The 12,474-nt window shown below is 40.1% G+C and overlaps 1 protein-coding gene across 1 annotated transcript in view; it reads left to right on the top strand.

The window, feature by feature from the left end:
- The window catches only part of KPNA4 (karyopherin subunit alpha 4), a 59,936-nt gene that overhangs the window by 27,561 nt on the left and 19,901 nt on the right, over positions 1 to 12,474 (top strand). Inside the window, exons 6-8 of the mRNA XM_020988834.2 lie at positions 1,212 to 1,307; positions 1,998 to 2,083; positions 4,355 to 4,441. Of these exons, the coding sequence (XP_020844493.1) occupies positions 1,212 to 1,307; positions 1,998 to 2,083; positions 4,355 to 4,441 (269 nt within the window). The remainder of the gene's footprint in view (positions 1 to 1,211; positions 1,308 to 1,997; positions 2,084 to 4,354; positions 4,442 to 12,474) is intronic.

Raw genomic sequence — 12,474 nt, 5'->3', positions numbered from 1 at the left:
CAGATGAGTTTCAGGCCAACTGATGTCATTCAAAAAATATTTCTTGAGTGATTTTTATAATTAGTAGGATTAAAGTTGGAAGTATTCCTCCTTGTGTTTTAATGTGATGTGTGTACAAAATAAAAACTTTTAAAGAAGGTTAACAGTATAAGACCATAGCCCAAAAAGAAAAAAAATGATAATATAAAACTCACTTTTTAACTAAATTTCTGTTGTTTTTAACTGTATACAATTTCTGATAACTTTTAGCATAACTGAAAACTCTCCCCTTCTCACTGCTATTCTCATGTTGATTAAGCAAAATCTCAAGGCTACAGGCTGATAAATTCATCTGTCACACTGCTGCATAAATATTCTTTCTAAAGCACAAGTTTGACTAGTCATTCCAATGGTCCAGAATCTTTGATTGCTCCTTCTTGCCAAGAGGAACAGATATAAACTCCTTAGTTTGGAATTTAAAGGCCTTTAAAATGTGGGAGATGGTGCATGGGAACAGCAAGGGGACCAGTTTGGCTAGAATGTAGAATGCATCAGGAAGGTTGCTGAACTTGGAAAAGTAGGTTGTTCTCAGTCCACTACGTCACACTCAGGATTTTTGAACTTTTCTGTCCGCATTTCCCTTCCTTCCTCCAGAGAAGGAGACTTTTCTGTTTGTGTCCCTAGTGCTTAGCACTTAACCCTAAATGCTTTATTATCAAACTGAATGGTGTGATATAGGTAGAGTAGGAAGACAGAAAATGAATGAAGGCTGAAATAATCAGTGAAGACAGGGACAACGTGTATCTGTCCTTGGAGGACAAATGCAAAAGGGCGTTCCAGGCATGAGAATTAATGTTGCCATATTAATAGGGCAGCCTCACTAGGCTAGATGGAGGATGCATGTTAATAACAGATTTGAGTTGTAAATAGAGCACCCCAGAAGCCAACAGATTAATCTCAACAATGCCATAGAAAATAGAGTGGCAGAGGTTTTGAATCAGGAAAGTCACATGATAAAAATGTGATTTTTTTTTTTGAGGCAGTTTGCCCTTGGAATTTTTAAAACTTTTATAGAGGTGATTGTTTTCTAAAATAACCTCTTTGAGTAAACTAGTTGTCAAAACTTCATACATATGGGAATATTTATACCATATAGCAATACAGTAAATTTCTTAAAATTCCACTGTATATCATTAAATCTAATGAGTTTTTCCTTGTCTTATTTCTTGTAGAAAGCTTTTGTCCAGTGATCGCAATCCACCAATTGATGACTTAATAAAATCTGGAATATTACCTATTTTAGTCCATTGTCTTGAAAGAGACGACAAGTAAGCGCTTTTAAAATTTTGATTGTACTCTAAACAGGAGGAAATGTCAGATTAAAAAAGAAACAGCTGATAATATTGGGTACTGATTTAAATGAAGACACTAAGTCTTCTTTCTTTTTATTAATAAATGGTAAATTCAATGGAGTAAGTTCATGTGTACTATTAATAATAATCGCTCTTTTAGTCTGTTTTCAGGAGGGAGCATATATGGTGAATAGGATAATTGTGATTAGAAGAGACTTGTATGCTGGGTTCAAATAAGTTGCTACCTTAATGAAAAGGATAAGCAAAAGAAAAAAAATTTAATTGTGAACTGCTTATTTGGGGAAGAGACTTTTAATAGTCACAACCTTGACCTCAAACTACAAAATTGGCGCCTACCCTTATTTGGTTTTAGCCTTAGAAGCACTTTCTTACAGACCCACGAATTTGCTATTATAGTCCTTGTCCACTGTGTTAGTAGCAAAAATAAAGGAGAAAAGGTAGAAATAAGTTTAGTAGCAAAATGTCAGACTTGTTACCACGAAGAACAGTTGTTTTTAGTACAGGCTGTTAGGGTGATAAATCTTGAAGAGATCTGGAGATGTAACTGTTGAGAAGAATAAGAGATTATATACAGAGAATTAGATCTGAATTCAGTTTGGTCCAATAATAAAGAATTCAAGCCGGTAAAATTTTTGTTTCTTATAGTCCTTCTTTACAGTTTGAAGCCGCATGGGCTTTGACAAACATTGCTTCTGGAACCTCTGAACAGACACAGGCTGTAGTTCAGTCCAGTAAGTTGATTATTATTTGACAATTTTAATTGCATGCCTTGTTATTTTTAAAAGTCAATGTAGAAAAAAGCTAAAGAAGTAGTTATTTTCCTTCGAGAGTAAACCTGCACTTCAAGAAAAGAGCCTTCCACAAATATCTCAAGGTAATTGACACAGACTAAGTGTAAGCATATTTTAAATTTGTCAGTCTTGAGAGAGGGCTCTGATTTGATTGGAAGAAAAATCTTAGTTTGCATTTTATGTTTCTTTACTAATTTTGAGGTCGTCTCTCAATAATTTTTAAAAACAATTTTTAAAAGTCCTTGTATATGCCTCTAACAGCTGCCCCTTTCAAGAAAAGAAAGTTGATTAGACTTGTGTCCTAAATAATACTACATAGACACTAAGCTGGGGCCTGTCCTTTGAATGTAGGTTTTTTATTTCTTTTTTTATAAATGCTCAGCACCCGGCAAGGAGCCTTGCACCAGAGCCCTCCTGTCAGTGTTTGCCAAACTGGATTGTGCAGTTTTTCTTCTCTCTGATTTTGGAATTCAGAGGAATACTATAGGGATAGGGAGTAGATCTCATTAACATGGGAAATCCCAGAAGAGCATAACGCCATCTTCTCTGCAATTTAGTCTTAGAGAGTTGCCTATACCACTGAGAGAATAAGACGTTGAGTAAAGAAGACATGGCAGCTATGTGGTCCAGTAGACAGAGCACGGGGACTAGAGTCAGGAAGACTTGAGTTCAAATCCAGCCCCAGATACTAGCTGTGTGACCCTGGGCAAGTCATTTAACCTTTGTTTGCCTCGGTTTTCTCACCTGTAAAATGAGGAGAATAATACCCACCTACCTCCCGGGGGTGTCATGAGGCTCAAATGATATGATATATGTATAGCACTTGGCACAGTACTTGTCACAGTTATTAATATTATTATAAATATTCTATGGCTGACATAGACTAGCTGCGTGACCCTGGAAAAGTCCATTGTGTCTCTCAGTGGTATACCTAAAGAATTCTTTGAATGTAGAAATGCTTTATCTGGCCAAAAATGGATTGATTTTCCTCAGGTGCTAGATTAAGTAGATGTGAACATACACAGATATGTAAAAGAACTGGCTCTATTTTACAAAATCTCTTAATAGTTTGAATTTCAAGTATTCCCCTCAGTGTTTAATAAATGGTAGTGAGACTCTCAAGGACGGTAACGGAGGAAGCAGACTCAGATATTCAGAGAATCACTCGTCCCCCTCAGCTTCGGAGAGTAGCGATATTAAGATGAGGTATACGTGCAATCATTCAGCGGGTCAGCCTCATCAGTTGTGCAGGGACCTGTGGTTTTCAGTGCGTGGCATGTGGGAGAAGCTGGAGCAGCTTCTTAGCTGTCATGAGCACGGAGAAGCTAGGGCACTAGCAAGTCAGTAGGAGAGCAGGACTGGAATCCCAGGTCTTCCTGACTCCTGCTTCTAACCCTGATTCTAATCAAACAGGATGCCTATATTACATTCTTCATCTATAGACCACCGCCAGCCTGCCAACATTGGTAGCTGACAGCATGTAAAGTCCTCCACCTTATATACTTGGTACTTAGCATAATGCTTGGCACGTGCTTAGTGCTTAATAAATGTTTGTGGATTAATTTTACAGTAATATCAAGAGAAATTTTTGTTATCTGCAATAGTAGTAGATAAGGTCAATCAACAAGCATTGCTAACTCTCCTAAAAGACTGTATTGCTTGTTTGTGAATGGACACTTGCCCACAATCAAAGAATAGCCATATACATAGAATGGAATTAAAATAGTGAAGTAGATTCCATAAGCTACATGTGAAAGTTCATCTTGTTATTTTATAATCAGGCCTGATAATTGAGCTTTTTTTTTTCCTAGCACTTTCTAAAAGGGTAGGAGAGACGCAAGATAAATAGAACACTGGCCTTCCCTTCAAGGAACTTCTGTCCTAATGGAGGAACTTGTAGTCTAGTACTTACAGAAAGTGATTCTACTTTAATTTTAGGTAGTTTAAAAATTTTATTATTCCAGTTCCTTGTATACACCAACATACAGAGTAATTTCAGGGCTGAATAATCTGCTAGTAATTTTTCACAATAAAATTTGTAGATGAAAATTTGTCACAGAATAGAAATATTTCCAGTTCTGTATTAAATAAAATTAATTTTTATTTTCCAGGGCCTGAGGTTCTAAGAGAAGAAAGAGATTTGCCTGTTGGGGCTGGGATGCAGAAACCACTAGTACCTTCAGTTTTCACTGCTCATTTTTTCTCTCTTAGATGCTGTGCCACTTTTTCTGAGGCTTCTCCATTCACCTCATCAAAATGTGTGTGAACAAGCTGTCTGGGCATTGGGAAATATCATAGGTCTGTATTAAGCTATTTATTAACAACTAAAATGCTGTCAGTATGAAGTTTTAATACAAGTAAAATTGAATACTATTAGACATGTCAAAAGGAAGAGAAAATAAAGCATTCTACTGGTTTGTCACACAGAGGAAGGTTTGCATATCCCAATACCACCAAAATAGCTTTTGGGTTAGCTTATGAAAATTGGTTTCAAATAGCTGGTGGATGCAAATCACAGCAAATAAGATGAAAATTATTTTTAAAATATTATCCATGCACTTCTATTTATACAGCTAAGTGTGTGCCTAATCCGGATCCCTTCTCCATTTGTCCTTTTTACCTTGTGACTAATTGTTCATTAGTTCTTGCCATAGAGAGTGTGTAAGAAGAGAGGATGTAAAACTGAGTCACTTAGAGTTTTTTCCTCATTAGCAGTTCTGTTAAAAGACTAAATGAGCTCTTTAGATCTCGTCTATATGTAACTGACCTTTCTCCCATGAGTAAGCAAACAGGAATTTCTTAGTTCCTCTGAGACAGAGTTCAGTGTCTATTGAGGCAGCATGTTGTAGCTCTGCCTTTGACTGGCTGTCTGATTTTGCTGTCTATGGTCCTTTGGATTGGATTGAGTTCCATTCCTGAGGTCCCTTCCAAATACCTAGAGGCCTTATGTAAGTTTAGAACCTGATCCCAAGTATATTTCTTTCAATATGTCGACTCTCTGCTTTCTGAGGACTGGCCGAGGTGAGTGCAGGGAGGCCCATCTCCAGGAGGCCAGCCACTTGGGGATGAATTCTGTGGCTGTGGCAATGGCAGGAAAAGAATGGAGTTTTAAATTTGTCTGTAATCATTCAGTGTTTGTGCTCCAAATGTGAGATCTGGGGCCATCGATTAAGGATTGGAGGAACTGAATCCTGTCAGTCTTAACATTCTTCTGTAAACAAAACCGGACCCCAGAAGACAGTCAAAGCTGGAAGGATACAAATGGGACCCAGCGTGCGTGTCTCTGTTTTGTCTTGTAATAAAGGAAGTTACTACTCAGGTTTTTGGAGTTGGGACTGTTGGTTGACAGCTCATAGTGTCTCCTTTGTGAGACAGTAAAAGTTAGGCTGTGATCTGATCATTCACCCGAAGGGGAAAGGGAAGGGAACAAGTTTTCATGTAGCACCTGCTCTGTGCTAGGCACTGGGTTGCTACATACTTTACAAATATGATCTCATCTGATCCTCACAACAACCTGGGAAGTGTGTGCTGTCATCCTCGTTTTGTGGCGGAGGAAAGTGAGGCCAGGGTCACCCAGCTTGTAAGTGTCTGAGGTGGACTGTGTGTTCAAGGCATTCAGGTCTTTTTGGCTCCAGGACCAGCACCCTGTGCACTGTGGCACCCCCTAGCTGCCTCAAAGGCAGCGGGAAACATCATTTTAGGGACGTTTGGGAATCTTATTAAGTGCTGATATGAACTTCCACAAAAGTACATACCTGCATTCTCTATCACACAGAAAGAAAAGGTTTAGAAATTGTACAAAGTCCATGGAACAACCCTTCTAACTACCTTACCCTGTGCATTGCTACTTGAGGGCTTCAGTGCCAAGGCAAAGATATTTTCTTTTCTTTTCTTTTTAAATTTTGATTAATTAATTTTTAGTTTTCAACATTCGCTTCCACAGGACTTTGAGTTCCAAATTTTCTCTCCCATCTTTCCCCTCCTTCACCCTATGACAGTGTGTTCTGATTACCCCTTCCCCCAGGCTGCCTTCCCTTCTATCACCCCCTCCCCCCCCTTCTCTTATCCCCTTCCCCTTCTGTTTTCCTGTAGGGTAAGTAGATTTCTATACCCTATTGCCTGTGTATCTTATTTCCCAGTTGCATGCAGAAACAGTTTCTAACATTTGTTTTTAAAGCTTCCAAAAACTTTCTAAAAGTTCCACATTTTCTCCTTTCCTCCCTCCCCACCCACCCTCATTGAGAAGGCAAGCAATTTGATATGGGTTATACATGTATAGTCACATAAAACACTTCCATAATATTATGTCATGAAAGATTAACTATGTTTCCCTCCATCCTATCCTGCCCACAGTTTATTCTATTCTCTCCTTTGACCCTGTCCTTCCTCATGTGTTTGCTTCTGATTACCCCTTCCCCCAATCTGCTCTCCCTTCTATCATCTCACCCCCCTCATTCCCTTCCACCCTACTTTCCTGTAGAGTAAGATAGATACCATACCCGATTGAGTGTGTGTTATTCCCTCCTTAAGCCAAATCCAGTGAGAGGAAGGTTAACTCATTACCTCTCACCTCCCCCCTTTCCCCCTTCACTGTAAAAGCTTTTTCTTGCCTCTTTTATGTGAGACAGTTTACCCCATTCTGTCTCTTTCTTTCTCCTTCTCCCAGTACATTTCTCTCTCACCCCTTAATTTTCTTTTTTAGATGTCATCCTTTCATATTCAAGTCACTCTGTGCCCTCTGTCTATATTCCCTCCAACTACCCTAATAATGAGAAAGGTCTCATGAGTTACAAATGTCATCTTTCCATGTAGGAATGCAGACAGTTCAGCTTTAATAAATCCCTTATGATTTCTTTCCTATTTACCTTTTCATACTTCTCTTGAGTGTTGTATTTGAAAAGTCAATTTTTCTGTTTAGCTCTGGCTTCACAAGTACGCTTTAAATTTCTCTACATCATTGAAGGTCTATTTTTCCCTGTTGTTGATTACACTTAATTTTGCTGGGTAGGTGATTCTTTATCTCTCCTGGCTCTGTTTTCCGGGTCAGTTATTTTTCCAATGAGACATTTCACATTGTCTTCTATTTTTTCATTCTTTTGGTTTTGTTTTATAATTTCTTTATTTCTCACAGAATCATTAGCTTCCATTTGCTCCATTCTAATTTTTAAGGAATTATTTTCCTCAGTGAGCTTTTGGACCTCCTAGTCTAATTTTTTTTTTTAAAGGCAATTGGGGTTAAGTGACTTGCCCAGGGTCACACAGCTAGTAAGTGTCAAGTGTTTGTTCTGAGGCCGGATTTGAACTCAGGTCTTCCTGAATTCAGGGCCAGTGCTCTATCCACTGTACCACCTAGCTGCCCCCTCCTAGTCTTTTTTTAAAGGTGGTTTGGTTTTTTATTTTTTTGCCTAGGCAGTGGGGTTAAGTGACTTGCCCAGGGTCACACAGCTAGTAAGTGTCAAGTGTTTGTTCTGAGGCCGGATCTGAACTCGGGTCCTCCTGACTCCAGGGCTGGTGCTCTGTTCACTGTGCCACCTAGCTGCCCCGAGGTGTTATTTTCTTCAGTATTTTTTGGGGGGGGTATCCTTTAGCAAGCTATTGACTCATTTTTCATGATTTTCTTGCATCGCTTTCATTTCTCTTCCCAATGTTTCCTCTATTTCTCTTACTTGATTTTCAAAATCCTTTTTGATCTCTTCCATGGTCTGAGACCAATTCATATTTTTTTTGGAGGCTTTGGATGTAGGAACTCTGACTTTGTTGTCTTCTGATTATATGTTTTGATCTTCCTTGTCACCAAGAGTCTGTAGTCTGAGTGTTTTCCCACTGTTTGTTCATTTTCCCAGCCAGTTACTTGACTTTTAACTCTCTGCTAGGATAGAGCTCTGTTTCCAATGTGAAGGGGGTATTGTCCCAAGCTTCAGAGCGTGTGTGTGTCTGTTTTCAGAGATAGTTCTAGGGACTTGTAAGATTTCAGTTCTTCCAAGGTGGCCTGATCAAAGGCGAGATGTTTACTCCTTGCCTGGTCTGTGAGTGACCACAAGCACTCTTTTCTGCCCTGGAACTGTGAGGAGCGTGGCCTCTCCACTGCTGCCACAAGCTCTGCTGTGCCAGTGCTCCTCCTCACCCCAGGACAGTGACCCAGATCCAAGTATGGGCAAAGCAACAGAATCTTGCCTCAGTGCCAGCAAAGAGATCCCTGTATTCTCCTTCTGATGAGTTGTTTCATCCCCTTTTCGTCTGTGGCTGAGATCTCTTGAGATCCTGCTGCCACCACTCTGGGGCTGTGCTGAGGCCGTGCTGGGGCCAGGGATATCCTGCATTCCTCTCTCACCCAAATCCAACAGACCTTTCCTGCTGACCTAAGTTGTCTTTGGCATTTGTGGGTTGAGAAGTCTGGAAACTGCTGCAGCTGCCTGTGATTCAGTCATCTGGGGCCTGCTCTGTGCCTGTGCAGGCTAGACTGCGTTCCTTTCTACCTGGCACAACAGACCTTTCCCGTCCACCATCCAGGTTGTTTTAGGCTGGAGATTTGTTTCAGTCTGTCTTTTTGTGAGTTCTGCTGCTCTAGAATTTTAGAGTCACCTTTTACAGGTATTTGGAGCAGTTTGGGGAAGAGCTCAAGCAAGTCCCTGCTTTTACTACACCATCTTGGCTCCGCCCCCAGGATATTTTATTTTCAGACATGGTTCTAGAGAGAGAAGGTAAACTTTTAGAGGCAGCGGTTGTTTCAATTTTGTCTTTGTATTGCATTGCTCAGCATAGTGCCTGGTACACAGGTGCCTAGTAAATGCTCCTTGATTGAAAAAAAAATGGAGGCTGGCCCATCAATGCCTGATGAGCCCCCCTAGAAGCCTCACACCTCTGTACTTAGAATATCTTCAAGAAGAGTATTGGGAAGCATGGATGTAGAGAGCCCTCAGTAAGATGTTTTTTTGTGGGGGGGGTTGAAATTAATTATTTTTCAAAGATAGGAAATGACTCATTGCTGATGAACTGAATCATTCCTGAGTCAGTTATTGGTGTGTAGGGAGACCACCAGCTAGATAGGAAAAAACCCCACCAGAAACAAGGTGGTCCAGCAGAGAAAGAACCAACTCTGGAGATAGGTCTGGGCTCAGAACTCACCTCATGTAACTGACTGACTGTTCGTGGGCCTTGGGACATTGCCTCCTATGTCAAATCTGAAACGAGGTATGAGGGGGGTAGGCTTTGATTTCCCTAGGAGCTTTAGATCTGTAATTCTAGATGAGAGACGAGAAATGAGAAAAAGATAAGCAAAAGAGAAATGGAGGAAAGGATATCAGCATTGGATGTAACATTTGGTAGAGTCAAACCAACGCTTGATCATCTTACCAGATGAAGGGAGAAAGGACAGCCAAGAGAAGCAGTTTTATAATGTAAACTCATTTGTAAGATATTACTGAGAAGGATGGTGGAATGTTGTGAATGTTATTGCCTCATTAAACAAAGAGCACTGGAAGGAAAAGCTATTTGGCAAGATACTCAGCTCGGCAAAAGTCAATTCATTATTTGTTTTTTGGGTAGGGTGGCAAGGCAGTGGGGTGAAGTGACTTGCCCAGGGTCACACAGCTAGTTAAGTGTCTGAGTCCAGATTGCTTTTTTTTGTTGATTGTTTTTTGTCCAAGTCTCAATGTGTTACTGGAGGGAATACTCACATTGGAAAGCCTCATCATTTCACTGGAATAGTGAAACGGACTTAAAATAATTGATCCTTTGTGTCATTTCTCACAAATTGCTATGACAGGCCTTTTCCATGTTGTTTCAAAACACTTTATGATTCCTGTCTCTTCTGAGTTTTCCCTGCTTTTACTATTAACTAGATACAAAAAATAGAAAGTATGTTTTCTTAGGTTTATGTGGGGATGAATGTGGTATGTAATTTCTAACCTCAGAGTTAATGAGGAGAGCACAGGGTTGTAGTTAGAGTGCCTGGTTTTTCCTCCTAATTGGGATCTTTCTCAGGTAATTTGGAGGCTGAATTTGAACTCAGGTCCTCCTGACTCCAAGGCCGGAGCTCTACCTACTGCTCCACCTAGCTGCCCCTGGCGTAGAAAATCTTACAAGTCACTTTTAGTTGTAAGTATGCTTCTCTCCCCCTTTGTCCAAGCCTGTAATCCCACTACTAGACATACACTCCGAGGAAGTCAAAGACAGAAATGGTCCAGTAGATACTGCAATAGTCATAACAGTACTCTGTATGATAGCAGGGAACAGAGAATAGGGTGGTTGCCATCTGCTTGGAAATGGCTAGAAAAGAACAAATGTGATTATACAGTAAGAAATGATAACTGCAGGATACAAAGAAATATGGAAAGATTTGGAAACTCTCATGTTGAGTGACATGAATAGAACCAAGAGAGTGATCTGCACCATGATGACAACAATGTAAATATAGAAAGGTCGCTGAAAGGAAGTTGAACTCTTAGTTAATCAAAAAAACATTGATGAGCCCAAAGGAGAGACATGTAATGTAGTTTCACCCCCATGGCAAAGAGATGAGGAGCCATTAATGCCGAATATCTTAGATGTCAGATTATGGTCGCTCTGTCAGTCTGCCAGATGTTTTTGCTTCCCTGTTTTTCATTGTGAGGTGGAGCGAAATGACTGACATAAAGACAGAGGGCACCCAGAAAGTACTATAACCCTAGAGGTGTCTGTGTTGAGCTCTTCTGTTGGCAACGGTTAGTGCACTTGAGTTGCATATTTGAACTGGAATCTGACTCAGGCCTACCTCAGAAAAAACAGCGTGTGGTGAATTGGGGGTTCTAGAGTAGCTCAGAAATGTCTCCTGTTCTTTACCCCAACTCCAAGCCTCTGTTCTATTATCAGATGTGCTACCATAAAGAGGAAGCATCTTTTATTTCTCTGTGTTCTTTTGGCCTTGGCAGTGAGAATAACTGTGGCCCCATAGCACCTTTATTTTGTCACTTATTTCCAACAAAACTATAGCTACCATCACCCATTGTCCCCTAACTCACTCCCATTCCATACTTCCCTTCCCCAAGCTCCCCTGAGCCTAACCATGACCTTGCTGCTATGCATCCTGTTGGAAAAATGTTGTACACACGCACACGCACACCGTTACCCACCCTCTTCATCTCAGTGCTTATTTCTCTTGAAAACACTTTCATCCTTCCAGTCTCCTCGGCTCACAACCTCGTTGTCATCCTTGACTTTTCACTTACCTCACCCATCCAAGCAGTGGTCAAATCTTGTTGTTTCTGCTGTCCCAACATCACTCTTATGGGCCCAGTCTCTCCACTAATGAATCCAGTGCCCTATTTCGATCCTTCATCATCTCTTAGCAGGGCTGTGTCATCCATACACTACCTAACTGGTCTCCTGGCTTGGGTCTCTTCCTTCTCTAGTCCATCTATTACACACCCACCAAAATAATTTTCCTAAAGCGTAAGTTTAACCATGTTGTTCCCTACTGGAAAACTCCAGTGACTTCCTGTTGACTCTAGAGTTAAACAGAAATCTCTTGCTGGGCTTTTAAAGCCCCTAGAATATATTACTTCCTATCCTGCACTCCAGGGTCTGGCCAAACATAAATCGGAATTAAGGTTTGGTGCCAGCCATTGGTATGGAAAACTTTAAGCTATTTGAAAAAAACCCTATTTCTGCTTGTTTCTGTTTTCTGTGTTGTAACTGTCTGTGGGGAAGAGAAACCATAATTCCTGCTAAAAAGTTGTGCTTATTATTGAGGCTATTATTTGATTCCTCAATTGTGTATCTTTACATAAAAAGTGTCTTTGAAAAAGAGGAATTCGTCTGCTTGGCTTGTTGACGAAATTAGCCAAATTCACTGATTCCTAACCCTGAATGTCCCGCAGAATAATGAGAGGAATTTTTTAAAATAATGAAGCATATTCATATTCAGTCACATTTCCCTCACTAAAGATATTATGAAAACCATTGTTAGATTATTTTATACTAATGGTTTTGTGTCCTTAATAAAACATTCCATCTTTGTGCCTTCGTAATCACTTTCGTATGTTGTATAACATATGTGTATGTAGATCTAGGTAGATAGTTTTGTGTAGACAGCTATATGTTACAAGCATAGAATGCTAGGCCTGGAGTCAAGAAGACCTAAACTCAAACCCGGTCTCAGACACTTAACTGTGTGACTCTGGCCGAGTTGCTTAACCTCTGTTTGCCTCAGTCTCCTCATCTGTAAAATGAGATTTATAATTATACCTACCTCACAAGGTTGTTGTTAGCAGCAAATGAGATAAGAATTATAAAGCATTTAGCACGGGGCCTGTCACAGAGTAAGCATTATATAAATGTTAGGTATTATGTAA

This window comes from Phascolarctos cinereus, unplaced genomic scaffold (genome assembly GCF_003287225.1).
Source record: "Phascolarctos cinereus isolate Bilbo 61053 unplaced genomic scaffold, phaCin_HiC Scaffold_7;HRSCAF=346, whole genome shotgun sequence".
Lineage (NCBI taxonomy): Eukaryota > Metazoa > Chordata > Mammalia > Diprotodontia > Phascolarctidae > Phascolarctos > Phascolarctos cinereus.
Note: the sequence above shows the minus strand (reverse complement) of the source record. Positions and strands in the feature narration are given on the sequence as shown.